This window comes from Lynx canadensis, chromosome C1 (assembly GCF_007474595.2).
Source record: "Lynx canadensis isolate LIC74 chromosome C1, mLynCan4.pri.v2, whole genome shotgun sequence".
Taxonomy (NCBI): domain Eukaryota; kingdom Metazoa; phylum Chordata; class Mammalia; order Carnivora; family Felidae; genus Lynx; species Lynx canadensis.
Genome location: NC_044310.1, coordinates 63,629,866 through 63,644,866, shown reverse-complemented (window position 1 = coordinate 63,644,866; position 15,001 = coordinate 63,629,866). Strand labels below are relative to the sequence as shown.

At 38.4% G+C, this 15,001-nt stretch overlaps 1 protein-coding gene across 3 annotated transcripts in view; it reads right to left on the bottom strand.

Annotated features, from left to right (window-relative positions):
- Positions 1 to 15,001, bottom strand: part of ST6GALNAC3 (ST6 N-acetylgalactosaminide alpha-2,6-sialyltransferase 3) — a 535,567-nt gene that overhangs the window by 146,167 nt on the left and 374,399 nt on the right. The window contains exon 4 of one of the 3 annotated variants that reach the window (XM_030326306.1): positions 9,267 to 9,360. The exons of the other annotated variants lie outside the window; for them this stretch is intronic. Coding sequence (XP_030182166.1) covers positions 9,333 to 9,360 — 28 coding nt within the window. The 3' untranslated portion in view covers positions 9,267 to 9,332. Of the gene's footprint in view, positions 1 to 9,266; positions 9,361 to 15,001 lie in introns of those variants that run through there. 3 annotated transcript variants of the gene reach the window in all.

Sequence of the window (15,001 nt, the reverse complement as noted above, 5' to 3'; positions counted from 1 at the left end):
CTCCACTCACAAAGGTATGCATCCTTAGCTTTGCCCCTCCTTATTACCCCACTCTAGCCCCTGCCTTTGAACACAAGAAGTCTCCCCTCTCCAGGGTCGATCCATCCATCTACCTCTTCTCTGAGTTCTAACCTTCCTCATCTTCTCAGTAATATTATTCCATCAATTAATATCTCTTTTCTATTATCTTCAAACTGTCAGCCTCTAAGAGCCATTTCTTTTCCCTCCAGCATAGAAAATATCCATCTTGGGGTGCCTGGGTGGCTCAGTTAGTTAAGTGTCTGACTCTGGATTTTGGTTCAGGTCATGATCTCATGGTTTGTGGATTCAAGTCCTTTGCCAGACTTCTCGGTGACAGTGTAAAGCCTGGTTGGGATTCTCTCTCTCCCACTCTCTCAGCCTCTCTCTCTCTCTCTCTCTCAAAATAAAGAAATAATCTTTTAAAAAAGAAAATATCTATCTTTCACCTATTTGGAATAAACTTCTTTTTTTTTTTCAACGTTTATTTATTTTTGGGACAGAGAGAGACAGAGCATGAACGGGGGAGGGGCAGAGAGAGAGGGAGACACAGAATCGGAAACAGGCTCCAGGCTCTGAGCCATCAGCCCAGAGCCCGATGCGGGGCTTGAACTCACGGACCGCGAGATCGTGACCTGGCTGAAGTCGGACGCTTAACCGACTGCGCCACCCAGGCGCCCCTGGAATAAACTTCTTAATCTCTGCCCAATATCTGACTATGACCTCATTTACTCTCCAGTTTTCATAGCCATGCTTCAAAAGTAGTCTCAACTTGTCCTTGTATACTTATCAAAAACCAGAGCGAATGTTTACAGAAAACTTCAAAGGAAACTGGCACTGTTCTAAGCATTTTACACACTTGAACTCATTTACTCCTCATAACAACCTTGAGATAGTTCTATTTTTATTTTCACTTTGTAGAAGAGGAAATTGAGGCAGAGAGAGGAGAGAGAGGGGGGGAGAGAGAGACACACACACAGAGACAGAAGGAGAGAGAGAGATATTTAGTCATCTGCTTACAGTTAACAGCTAGTGAATGGCAGAGTTTGGGTTTGAACTTGGGTAGTTTCCAGATGTGAATGACTCAACCATTCATGCTATTCAGTTCACTCCATTCTGGCTTCTGCCTTCACCATGTCCCTGCACCAGCTCTCACACAAGTCACCAAGGCCAGGCTAGTGGCTAATTTCAATTGTTACCTGTTGGCAGTCATCTAAGGTGACTGACAAATTATTCATGAAGAAGAATGAAGAGGGAAACTGAAAAGAAAAGAAAGAGGGCAGAGGATTCCTGTCTTTTCTTCAGGCTGGCCGGCCTAGGATGGGAAACTCTGTCCTTGTCCAGCATGGCTGAAACCAAGAAAATGAATCATGTCTGCCACCCATCTATGCCTTATGTATTTTAGACCAAATTCCTGCATGGAAACATCCTAAATGTTAGTCAGTTCAAATCACAAACTCACAATTATAGGCAGGGGCTCAATTATACCTGCAAGTATCCCATAAATCTAGTGTTTACCTCATTAAACACCAATTTTGCCAGGACCATTGAATACTCTTACTCACTAACACCTGCACAGAACATGGGTCTGCAAAGCTTTTTGCTGTTGGGAGCATTTTATAAAACTTGGTCTTTTAATGGTGGGTCAATAGCATTGGCATGTGCAATTACTGAAAGAAGTCCCCATTGTTAAAAAAAATGACCTTAATCCTATTCAAGTTAGAAAACCAGAACAAAAAGCTGTTTGGAAAAACATAATAACAACAAAATGTTTCAGAAATGATGCCAAGAGACTAAAGAATGTAAAACAAAGGGAAAATAGTTCACTCTTAGATATTTGAATATTTTTCATTTCTATCTCATTTAGGTGGTCAAAACAAGTTTACTGAATGCCAAGCACATGCATGTTGTTGTATTATGTTCAGAGAGTGGTCTCAGAGGAAACAGGGCTCTCCTCTCTTTGACTTTAAATGCTATTGCTCAATATGTGCAAACTGGATGGACATTTATTCATCCATGAGGCATATGCTGACAGCCCATGAGGGGTAGGTAAGTTACTGCCCTTTAAGGATCCCATGAAGAACACTATGAATAAGACAAATTGTAAAAAAAAAAAAAGTTTTTTACACATTTACAACAGGAATAAACATACAGTAAGCATTCAGTAACACTTGTTGAATAAACAGTAAGTGTTATAACTTAGGTTCATGTTATATGTTGCAGACATTAGAAAAATAAAATCAGTGTGTATTTCATGGAGATGAAATCTGAACTGGACGAGGAAGAGACTGAGACTACCATTGACAGACATGGAGAAAAAGATCTCAGGGCAAAGCCACGGAGGCAAGAAAACCCAAAAGATATGTGATCAGTTGTTCCGGGAGATAAACAAGAAGTAAGATTAACCAAGAAGTTAGTGTTTTAATCAATAGGTAGGAAGGAACCAGCAACACTACTGGGGAGGGGGAGGACGGGATTAGAACGCTGACTTAAGAAGGTGCATTGATGAAGTATTAACACAGATTCAGAGAAGGAAAGAGACTAAATCATGTCTGTCTTTGTAACAACAGCCTGCACAAGGCCTGGCTATCAGTGAGTAGAGTGGATATCTGTCCTCTGCTTTCAGCATCTGGCCCTAAGCAAAATCATCCCTGCCCCATGCTCAGCCCAATGTCTGTGGAGCTGAACTTAGTTTCAGAAGAGGAAAGGCAACCCAGATGCAACTTTGGCTTTAGTGATGGGTTCCTGGGATAGAAATGTGATTCAGATTGGACTAAAGAGATCAGGCCTAGAATTTCTGTCTAAACTCTTAGGGAAGAAAAGCCCTTGTTTTTTCTTGTTCCCTATTGGATTTGGGGAAGCATGTAGGAAAAGTCTGTTTAAAAATAGAGATAACACTAGGCACCTAGGTGGCTTACTCAGTTAAGCGTCCAACTTCAGCTCAGGTCATGATCTCTTGGTTCATGAGTTTGAGCCCCACTGTCAGGCTTTATGCTGACAGCGTGGAGCCTGCTTGGGACTCTCTCTCCCTCTCCTTGGCCCCTCCCCAACTTGTGCTCTGTCTCAAAATAAATAAATAAACTTAAAAAAATAGAGACAATACAAGAGAAAGTATATTTTATATTTCATAATAACTTCCTTAGTTACTTAAAACATTTTCAGCTAGAAGTTTTTTCTAACTTGCTGAAGGATCCTGACACAATAAGAGCTTCATTTAATGAATAAACATAGGAATGGATGATTTTTTTTTAGATGAAGAAATAGAAGAGATCTAGTGGACAGGACACCAGTCTTTGTGTAGCAAGTCTACAATATCATTTCCTGTCCCTAGATGCAAGCAGTCAATTAGCTTCACTCGGAATCCCTTTCACCCATGAACTATGGTTTACTTCTACCCAACAATATTATGATCTATGTTTCCATCGAGTCAATTGCAGAGAATCACACTACTAGGCACACATTAAATCCTTTGGATTTATTTCAGAATCTAGGCTTTAGAGAGAAAACAAGTCATGAAAAACTGTGTTCCAAAAAATGAAAAAGCATAGTTTCACTGCAAGTAAAAAGTGATAATACTGGAAATATCACTCAGCTGGCCCAAATAAACCTCTTCTGGTCCAAAGCTTGAGAAGCAAGAGGGGCCGTTTTCACACATACTCACCTAAAGCAATGGCCTCATTAATAAAAAAAAAAAAAAATCAAACATCAGTCAGAACATTTCAAACTTTTTTCATTCTAGCTCACTGCCAACTAGTCACAGCCACTCATTATTCCCATGGTGGCATTATATTGCCAAGGCTTTGGATATTCTGAAATAAAATAACTGCTCTCCTCTGCCTTACCTATTGTTAAATTGGTGGGCTTTATACATCATTCATAAGCCTCCTGGTGTTATTTATTGTGAATCTCTCTTGCTCAAGTCACATTTGATCAACATACTGAGAAACAAGTGTTCCAGCCACTAAACAAAACTTTTGTAAGAAAAATGATTTGAAACATGTTCTGGATTCAGCTTACCTTAATACAGTTAACTGGATTAGCTGCCAGGGATATGTCTCTTTGTGAATTATTTGATAAATTTGTGTCTCTTTTCCCCAGGGTTCTAAATTGAATTCATTCAATATTTACTGAATGCCTACACTATGCAAGATACTGTGCTAGGTCCTGGGGCAATCTGATGTTTTGTACTCTTAGATATCATTCCTTGAATCCATAAGAAAGTAACAAAAATGTAAATGATGAGGACATGAAAAGGAAACAGGAGGGGGTGTGTTGAGTTAGGGCAGCAATAAATAGGGAAAAAGAAGTCTTTCAACAATAGTCTTTTTGATTAGGGGAAAAACATTTTTGGTTAACCCCCAAGCAAAATTATTGCAACATGTAACCGGAGGAATTTAAAAGAAACAGATGCAATAATTGTCTTCTGCATAAATAACATGTTTTTACTACCTAGCTAATAAGATTGTAATAATGAACAGGTTACCCTTTTGTGAGGCTTTCTCATTTACACCACTAAGGTAGAAAAAGCAAGTGATTCTCCATCAGCAGATACAGTAGTCAAGGAAAGACTATTATTTTTTCATCGTGATGCCGGAGTATTATCTTCTCTTCCTTCTTTTCTCCCTCCCTTCCTCCCTCCCTCCCTCCCTCCCTCCCTCCCTCCCTCCCTTCCTGTCTTTCTTCTTCTTTTTTCTCCATTTTATAAATATTTACCCATTACCACTAAAAAACTAAGGAGAAATTTTCATAGTTTTTGCTATTATCAAATTATATTGATTAGTAATCGCTTCTAATGATTAAGTACACTGGCATATTCACACTCTGGACCTCGAATTCCACAGTCCCTTGACCTCATATGATAGGAGTCTAGATTCTCAACTATTAAAACCAAAGGTAAAATATTTTTGGTAAAAAAGGGGTAAAGAACAGAAACAGAACTGTAACAAAACTCCCCCTTTATCAGTACTTGTAGAGGAGTGGGTGAATGTAGTAGCCTTGAGAGTTTACATCATTTCATTAACTGCAGGGCTGGTATGTTCAGTGACGAGGAAGCAGACAGATCTGGGGACAAGTCTCCTTCAGTATATTCACCAAAATAATACAACATTTTCCTTTTGCAGGGTGTTCTTGAAGATTCAAAGCTAAAAGAATTTTTGTTTCTTACTGTATGACTCCAGAAGGCTAACATCAAGCTCCTCAATGTGCCCCCATTCAGATATTTAAATCTTAGGCATTAAAGTACTTGGCGAGAAAAGCTTTAGCTAGTTGATAACTAGTACTTAAGTTATTGTCTTAAGTACTGTTACTTTCATTTTTTCTTTTCTTTTTTTTTTTTTTCAACGTTTATTTATTTATTTTTGGGACAGAGAGAGACAGAGCATGAACGGGGGAGGGGCAGAGAGAGAGGGAGACACAGAATCGGAAACAGGCTCCAGGCTCCGAGCCATCAGCCCAGAGCCTGACGCGGGGCTCGAACTCACGGACCGCGAGATCGTGACCTGGCTGAAGTCGGACGCTTAACCGACTGCGCCACCCAGGCGCCCCTACTTTCATTTTTTCAAGATTGTATAAACCCAAGAATTTTCACAAATGGGCAACTTGAGCTAAAGTCATCCTTCCTCTCGCTGCCTACTGTTGTAGAACTGAATGGAAGGAGGCAAGTGAGGAGAGGAGCCAAGGAGGGAGGGAGGGTTGAAGAAAGAATTGATTGATTCTGTTATATATAACACCATAATTTTAGCAAAAAAAAGTTTCAGAAAAAAAAGAAAATATGAGAGTGTCAGCAAGAGACTGCATATACATAAATACCAATATCTGGCATTTTTCAATTCAAACTCTTCACTGGTGGAGTGAAATAAAAAGCAAATGACCTTATCTGAACACCACTGTAGACTTTTAGTCAATTGCTGCAATCAAATTGTATTTTATTGATTTCATTTTATTTTAATTCATATATGTTACCTCTTCTAAAATTATTTCAGGCATCAGTTCAATCATTACGTATTTGAGTGCCTATATTAAATTCAATTTAAAAAACAATTTCTACAGACAACTTCTTCCTAAATTAGGGAGGAAAAAAAAGGAAGGATATGGACATGAATAGAGAATTGATTGCCTGCTATCCCACTGTTCCGATGACCACTATTGACAAGTTTATGACATTTAAATTTCTTTTTTCCTTATAAGTAAGAGTGTAAAAGTTGGAGTAATGTTCTATGCATAGTTTTATATCTCTTTTTTCATATAACATTACTATAGACATTTAATTAGATTAATATATATTTTTCTACTTGACTTTCAATGCCCATTTAATAATAGTCCATTGTACGACCACAGCATGCTTTATTTAACCAATTCTGTATCGTTGGGTATTTAGGTTATTTCTTTTTTTTTATATATATATATATATATGAAATTTATTTATTTAGGTTATTTCTAATAGGCCTTTTGTTATGGATGTTTTTAGGTATGATTCAAGCCTCGCAGGGATGTTTTCATATTTCCTTTTCTGTTCTATGGTTCTTTGGGATAGAGCCTCTTCTACTTCCACTTCCACTTACCCCACTCATATAAAAAATTGCTCAGTTCATGGCTACGGGCTACACTGTTGCAACATGTTAAAGGAAATGACTTCTGTCTAAATTATCTGATGAGATTTTCTTACTCCAGGCACCAACATTAAAACATTTAAAAGAGAATAAGGATAGGAGGTTTCATTATTATAGAAAGATGTCTATGGGGTGCCTGGATGGCTTAGTCGGTTAAGTGTCCGACTTCGGCTCAGGTCATGATCTCACGGTTCATGGGTTCCAGCCCCGCGTTGGGCTCTGTGCTGACAGCTCAGAGCCTGGAACCTGATTCGGATTCTCTCTCTCTCTCTCTCTCTCTCTCTCTCTCTCTCAAAAATAAATACCCATAAGAAAGAAAGAAAGAAAGAAAGAAAGAAAGAAAGAAAGAAAGAAAGAAAGAGAAAGATGTCTAACTCTTTTGCTTAGCTGTTTGGTTTCTCTTTTACTTAAATTTAATTATTTAAATGCCAGTTTTCCAAATTCTTGACACTTTCACTCCTCAAGGTTTACATTTAACAACTACAATATTTTTAGCAAAGTTCCAATTAAAAAAAAAAACCTTTCCATTGATATTAATCTTCATAATCAAGTAATTTTAGATTCTAATTATTGTGACATGGAAAACGACATTATAATGCTACAATGAAATTTAAAACCTAAATTTGGACACATTTTACCAAATGCCATTCCTTCATAGGCATGTGACAATTTTATATGCTCATAATCAGAATTTTTTTCTCTGAGCCCTATATCATAAAATTTTACATGGTACCAATCAGACTTCATGCATATAACCCACACAGATTTTCTAAAAACTGACTGGAAGAATCTCAGTTGTTGAGTACGTGGGTTGTTTCTAATTGTTCACTCATATAAAACAATCTGCAATGAGCATCCTAGCTTTTTTTCTTCTTCTTCCCCTAAATGATTTCCTTAGGCTAACTTCCCAGAAGTGTAAATATAGTATCAAAGGATATGGACACTTTTATGTGTGCTGAAATGCTTTTCAAAGCATTTACATTGCTACCAATAGGATAGGAGTCTGGCAGTTTCACCAATATTTTAGCAGCAGTGACTGTTAAGCTTTAAAAATGATTTCTTTTTTTTTTTTTTTTTTAATTTTTTTTTCAACATTTATTTATTTTTGGGACAGAGAGAGACAGAGCATGAATGGGGGAGGGGCAGAGAGAGAGGGAGACACAGAATCGGAAACAGGCTCCAGGCTCTGAGCCATCAGCCCAGAGCCTGACGCGGGGCTCGAACTCGTGGACCGCGAGATCGTGACCTGGCTGAAGTCGGACGCTTAACCGACTGCGCCATCCAGGCGCCCCTAAAAATGATTTCTAATTTGACAGATGTAAAATGGTAACTGCTTATGGTTTTTAATCTATGTATTTCCATGGGTTTGTCTCTCCAAAACCCAGGAGAGTTCTGTGTAGGATGCTCCTTGGCACCACGTGTGAAGCAGCAGTGAGAATAAACAGATACATAAATAAAACGGGTCACTCCAGACCCATTCCAGTTCACTGAGACGTCTCTCCTCTTCTAAATAAAAGATGATCCAGGGAGTTGATACAAGTTTGTATCTCCTTATGTCTAAGGCTGTGTCATCACCGCAGTGATTTAACCCAACTATCTGAAACTGAAGGTCGGTTTTTCAGGAGACTAACAATATTCAACCTAGATTTATTTGATATTAGGGCTATTACAAACCATGACAGGGAGAAATGTTTGTTACGACACAATTTATTTTTATATGAGCATCCTTTATACCAAGAGTCATAAAGCATTTTACAGTGATGCATAAGCTAATGGTCCTTGTAGAATGCTGATTTTTCAATGTTTATTTAACTTGTGATGAAAAATTGGTTGTTTTATTTTCTGGCAGGTAACAGCCGACTTTCCAACAACTGTGTTAAAGAAAATAATCCCAGAGGTTAGGAAAGACCACAGACCCGGATCATCACGATTTACCCTTTCCCACTGCCTCACACAGCACTGAAGGGACGCAACTTTGCGGTGAAAACATAGGAAGGAAAAAAATTAGGAAAAAGCAACAACAATCCTCACCAACAGAGAAAATCTTTCAACCAAGTCACATTTTTTTTTTCTAAAAGAAGTGAAAAACACTCTCTTGTCTTTCCCCAGTAGGTGCACAGCTCCTCAGCTGCGTTCAGCATAAGGCTGATGTGACATTTAAATGATAAAGTAAGACAATTTGAAGTTCACCATATCAAACACAGCAACGGCTCCCCAAGGAACAAGAAAGGAGAATCAATGGCTGTACTGGTGGATGTTCTAGGCCTGTGGTATTATTTTCATAAATTAAATTTATAACTGGCTGGCTTGCTTTCTTTTGCCTTTTTATTGAAGTCAAAACATCATAACTCCCCATCGAGATGAAACTGACAGTTTTCAGATAGACTTGTTGGCTTTCTCTTTTCTTTTAGCCCCAGTCCCTCATCCTAATGCAGAAACTCTGGGAAATGCCTGCTTCCAAGGGAATAAAGTGTAGGTAGGACTCTTCTAAAGCCCAGAGAAGTGACTCAGCCAGTGAGTGGTAAAGCCTTTATTCTCCAAGGACACAGGTTCAAATTCTGGAATCAGAAGAAGGTCTCATTGGGTCACAGGGCAAGTAACTCAGCACCTAACATGCAGAAAATTCAATGTTTGCTTGTTTCTCACTTGAGGGTTCCCCAGGTCCTTTGTTAATATAAAGTTCACTTATTCTTTTCTCTTTCTCCATCAAATTTCATGCTCCACTCTTTTACTACTGGAAGGAAAGAAAATGAATTCCAATCAGATTTTTTTTGGCCATTTATAGAATGCCTGATTTTAAAAATGTTTGAAGATCAAACATGATGGTAAAATGCAACCTTTGGAAAAGTTAATGGCACAAAGAGGCTTTTGAGAGATGAAAAGAGTAGAAAGCACATTTCTGGGACTGAGTTCAAATCTTAGTTCTGAAACTAGCTGTGCAACACTGGACAAGTCACTTACCCTCTTTAACTTTCAGATTCTCCATCTATAAAATGGAATTAAGAGCTACCTCATAGAGTAATTGCAATGATTAAATAAGATGATAAATTTAAAGACTGTAGTATGATGCCTGTACAGTACAGTGCCTGGCATACAGCAGGTGATGAATAAGTGGCCACTGATTCTTGCTATTGCTGTTGCAAGGATTTTAAATTATTACCTCATCCTTTTTCCATCTTTCCTGAGAATAGACAGCAACACTCAACTAGGACTCACAAAGTGGGGGCTGCGGCAAATTTGTTAGCAAGGTGGTGAGTTCTCTTACTCTTCTCCAAGACTATTCCTTCCAGGAAACTTACCACAAAGCCTAGTGAACTAGGTAATTAACAATGAAGGCTATGAACACTTCATGGGTCATGATCAGCATCACCTACAATGACAAATATTTACTGAGCTTTTCAAAGGTATCAATTGGATAGAGATAAAATATATTTGTAGGAACCAGAGGTTGTGGTTTTAAATACCTTTCCATATTGATTAATAAGACAATTTCCTGGAAACAGATAAAAATAAGTAAGTCTCTTGAAATTGTTTCAGCTGTGTATGTCAGAAAATTAGAAGGCATTAAGTCAAGAGAACTAAAAGATCTTAAAGAAAGAAGTTTCGAATTAAAGTAGTGCTCAGTTAAGGTATACAGTGCTGGGGCACCTGGGTGGCTCAGTCGGTTGGATGTCCGACTTTGGCTCAGGTCACGATCTCACAGCTTGTGGGTTCAAGCCCCGCATCGGGCTCTGGGCTGACAGCTCAGAGCCTGGAGCTTGCTTTGGATTCTGTGTCCCTCTCTCACTCTGCCCTTCCCCCACTCATGTTCTGTCTGTCTGTCTTGCTCTCTTAAGAATAAATAAAACTTAAAAAAAAAAAGGTATACAGTGCTGAAAAGATAATAAAAAATGTGGTCAGGGTGTAGCGAAGCCATGATGGGTAGTGATGTATCCCCAGCTGGGTAACAACTGGTGGCCAGGGCGGTGGAGGTGGGGTGGGGGAGTATTGGAGGACTAAGAGGATGGGGAGGGGTCACTGGAACACAGAGAGAAACAGCTGTATGGAGAAGGCATCTGAAAGGAGGTATAATTTTGGCTAGAGCAATAGACCCCGTCTATTCCCAGTCCTGAAAGGAGGGAGCTGGAAGATGAAATACTCCAACCTCAATCTTTTCCCTCCTGCTGGTGTCCTGCTAGTATTCCCACTGTCTAAACTCAACCAAAGTCCAGAGAGCAAGACAGCCCTCGGCTGTAATCTATATGAGTCAAACTCATATAGGGACAGAGAGAAAGGTGAAGGGTATAGAGTGGGTCTGGGAGGGCATATGGAGGATCTTTAAGTCTACCCATAGACCCAGGCAAGATGTAACCATGTCCTAAGGTAGGGAGGCACCTGGACCAGATGGTCCTTTAGAACAGAAATTGTGTCTTGACCACTTTGTAACCCTGTTGTCCAATAACTGCCTAGCTCAGAACAAGCACTCAACAAATATTTGTTGTCGGAAGAGCAGTATTGCTTGGGTATTCACTTCAAAACTACATTTTTAAAGAAGAACATTTTCAATTTGCTACTGAAACGATCAAAAGCTTGTCTCTGCAGAGTCTTAGAGAAATATGAAAATAGACAAAGTGACAAAAGTTTGGCATGTGAAGTCAAAACTGTCTTATCTCCAATGAGCTGTGCAAGGCAACTCTGCACATGAATGCATTCCACAGCACAGTTCAGCTCCTTCACAGCAAGTTCACGTTTAAATCCTATATTAATACTATTGACTGATATAAGCGGAGCCCCCACGATTTACCTAAAGCAGCAGTGCTTTTAGGTAAACATTTGGAAGAGCAAATTTAAAGAAGAGTACAAAATGGAAAAAGTCTGCAGACTTAAAGGTAAGCTTCTACTATAAAAAATTTTAAAACCTTCTGTGCTTTTCCTATTAAATTTACCTGTTGTATTTTTATTTTTGATCAGATGATGTTAAAATAATTGTACTGGGATTAAACTTCCTAAACCTTGGTAATTTTTTTTTTAAGTTTTTCATTTAAATTCTAGTTAGTTAACACACAGTGTAATAGCAGTTTCAGGTGTACAATATAGTGATTCAACACTTCCATACATCACCTGGTGCTCATCACAGCAAATGCACTCCTTACTCCCCCATCACCTATTTAACCCATCCCCTCATCCACGTCCCCTCTGGTAACCATCAGTTTGTTCTCTATAGTTAAGAGTTTGTTTCTTGGTTTGCGTCTTTCTCTCTTTTTTTCCCTTTTGCTCATTTTGTTTCTTAATTTCCACATATGAGTGAAATCATATGGTGTTCATCTTTCTCTGACTTTTTTGCTTAGCATAACACTCTCTAGCTCCATCCATGTCATTGTAAATGGCAAGATTTCAAGATTTCATTCTTTTTTATGGCTGAATGATATTCCATTGTGTGCATGTGTGTGTAATATATATAGAGGTTGTGTATTTATGTATTATACACACACAACATCTTCTTTATCCATTCATCAGTCAATGGATACTTGGGCTGGTTGCATAATTTGGTTATTGTGGATAGATAATGCTGCTATAAACATAGGGAGGCATACATCCCTTTGAATTAGTATTTTGGTGTTCTTTGGGTAAAAACTCAGTAGTGCAATTGCTGGATTATAGGGTAGTTCTATTTTTAACTTTTTGAGGAAACTCCATGCTGTTTTCTGGAGTGGATGCACCATTTTGCATTCCCACCAACAGTGTAGGAGGGTTCACCTTTTTCCACATCCTCGTCAACACCTGTTGTTTCTTGTGTTTTTGATGTTAGCCATTCTGACAGGTGTGTGGCGATATCTCATGGTTTTGATTTGCATTTCCCTGATGATTAGTGATGTTGAGCATCTTTTCATGTGTATGTTGGCCATCTGTATGTCTTCTTTGGAAGAATGTCTGTTCATGTTTTCTGCCCATTTTTAAATTGGATTATTCATTTTTGGGTGTTGAGTTTTATAAGTTCTTTATATATTTTGGACACTAACCTTTTATCAGATATATCATTTGGAAATATCTTCTGCCATTCTGTAGGTTGCATTTCAGTTTTGTTTATTGTTTCCTTTGCTGTGCAAAAGCTTTTTATTTTGATGTAGTTTATTTTTTCTTTGTTTCCTTGCCTCAGGAGACATATCTAGAAATAAGTTGCCATGGTCGATGTCAAAGAAGCTAGTCTGTGCTCTCTTCTAGAATTAGTGTGGTTTCAGGTCTCACATTTAGGTCTTTAATCCATTTTGAATTTATTTTTGTGTATGGTGTAAGAAAGTGGTCCAGTTTCATTCTTTTGCATGTTGCTGTCCAGTTTTTCCCACACCATTAGTTGAAGAAACATTATCCCCCCCACTGGTTATTCTTTCCTGCTTTGTCAAAGATTAACTGATCATATAATTGTGGGTTTAATATCATTTCTGGGTTTCCTATTCTGGTCCATTGATCTATGGGTCTATTTGTGTGTGTGTGTGTGTGTGTGTGTGTGTGTGTGTGTGTGTGTGTGTGTTTTAACCTTGGCCACATTTATACCAAAGCTGACTAAATAGAAAACTTCAAGAACTTTTTCTTTTTTAAAAGATTTTATTTTTAAGTAATCTCTACACCTAATGTGGGGCTCATTTTACAACTCTGAGATAAAGAGTCACATGCTCTACCAATTGAGCCAGCAGGCACCCCTTTAGGAACTGTTTAAGCAGGATAGTGATGTTTGACCACAAGTCAAATATTGGGATGTCATTTAGGACAGTGTATTTCAAACAGTAGCAATATCCTTCACACAGTAACCTAGTACACACTCAGATATATACAGGGTCACAATGTAAAATGTTTTTCTTAGTGTAAATAGTGGTCAAACATTTAGAAATACACTGCTTTTAATGCCAATATGTATTTGCCCTGCTTAAAACATGCCTTAATATATGATAGTTAATCAGTACTATTGATAGATAGATACTCTTTATTCACCCATCAAAAACAAATATGGTGTCTTTCTATGTGTCACACATACTGATAAGTTGTATTCTTTTCTAGTCTGTTTTTTTTCTTTTTAAAAAAGTGCTGACTGCCACCCACCAAATTAATTTCAAGACCCACTAATGGGTAGAGACCTATAGTTTTAAGAGGTTTGATTTCATTAGGCTCATATATAAGTGCAAAGTGTGGAAAATAAGAGAACACAGGCTGCCTAAAAAAGAAATGATAGGGATTGAAGAAACTAAAGAGAAAAACAATGCTGTAATTTATCCAGGGCCTCTGGAGATGGCTGGGCCCATTTTATATTAAGAGTTGGGAGAAAGAGCAGAAAACAACCTATTAATTCACTTACACACATTAATTTTTCCCATTTATTCAATCATTCATTCCACAAACTTTGAGTTCCTGCTCTGTGTTGTATCCTGAAGACAGGGATAAAAGACACAAGCGCCTATGTTCTCCAGATGTTCACAATCTGGGGAGATGGAGACAAGTATGGAGTTGATTACTATATGGATGACAATAGCTGCTGAAGAAATATACAGATATACAGGGTGCTGAGGAAACAGGAGGCCGTGGGGTCAGCTCAACCAGGAAAAACAGGTACACTGCCCAGAGGAGGCCATGCTAAAGACATGCTAGGTACCTTGGAGAACCTGACCAGCTTGACTTTTCGGGGCTACGGTCAGGGTAACCCAGTTCTAAATCTTTATTCTGCCTTTTATTATCTCATTGGCTTTGAACAACCTTCTGAACCTCAGTCTTTCCACCTGTACAATGAGAGGATAATAACACACACCTAGTGAGGTTATAGTAAGGATTAAGCAGAGTGATGCACAAAAAGGAGCCTAGCACAGCACCACGAGTCCAACACATGCTCACTGCTATTATCACTATCACTGTCAATGTCAAGATCATCATTCTGTTTTCCCCCTTAAAGTTGGCAGCAAGATCTTCCTTACAAAATGGTATCCTGAATAAGAACAATTAGACTTGGAGGCTAGGTCCCCTGAATTTGTAATAAGCATGGTAGATGCTTATGCTGAGATGGAGACCGTGGCCTGAAGTCTTTAGAGAAGAAGGAAATGGAATAAAGGCTCCAGCATCATGTATGATTGCTCTGGAGTGTCTTTTCCTGAAGTTTTAATACTGTTATCTGAAGTGTTTAACTGTGTAATTTTAAATATTTTGATGCTTTTGAGGCTTAAGGGCATAGGATATAATTAGTTAAAGATAAAATGTAAAATAAGGAGTGAAGAACTAACACACTCCAAAGTCTGCCATGGGCAACCACCAGGGGAGAAACTACTTAAATATAAAACACAGCTTATTAAAGTTGTACTGAGATTCACATGATAACTGATCACTGTGTGGTTTGCATAGTTAGAGAATTCTGTGGA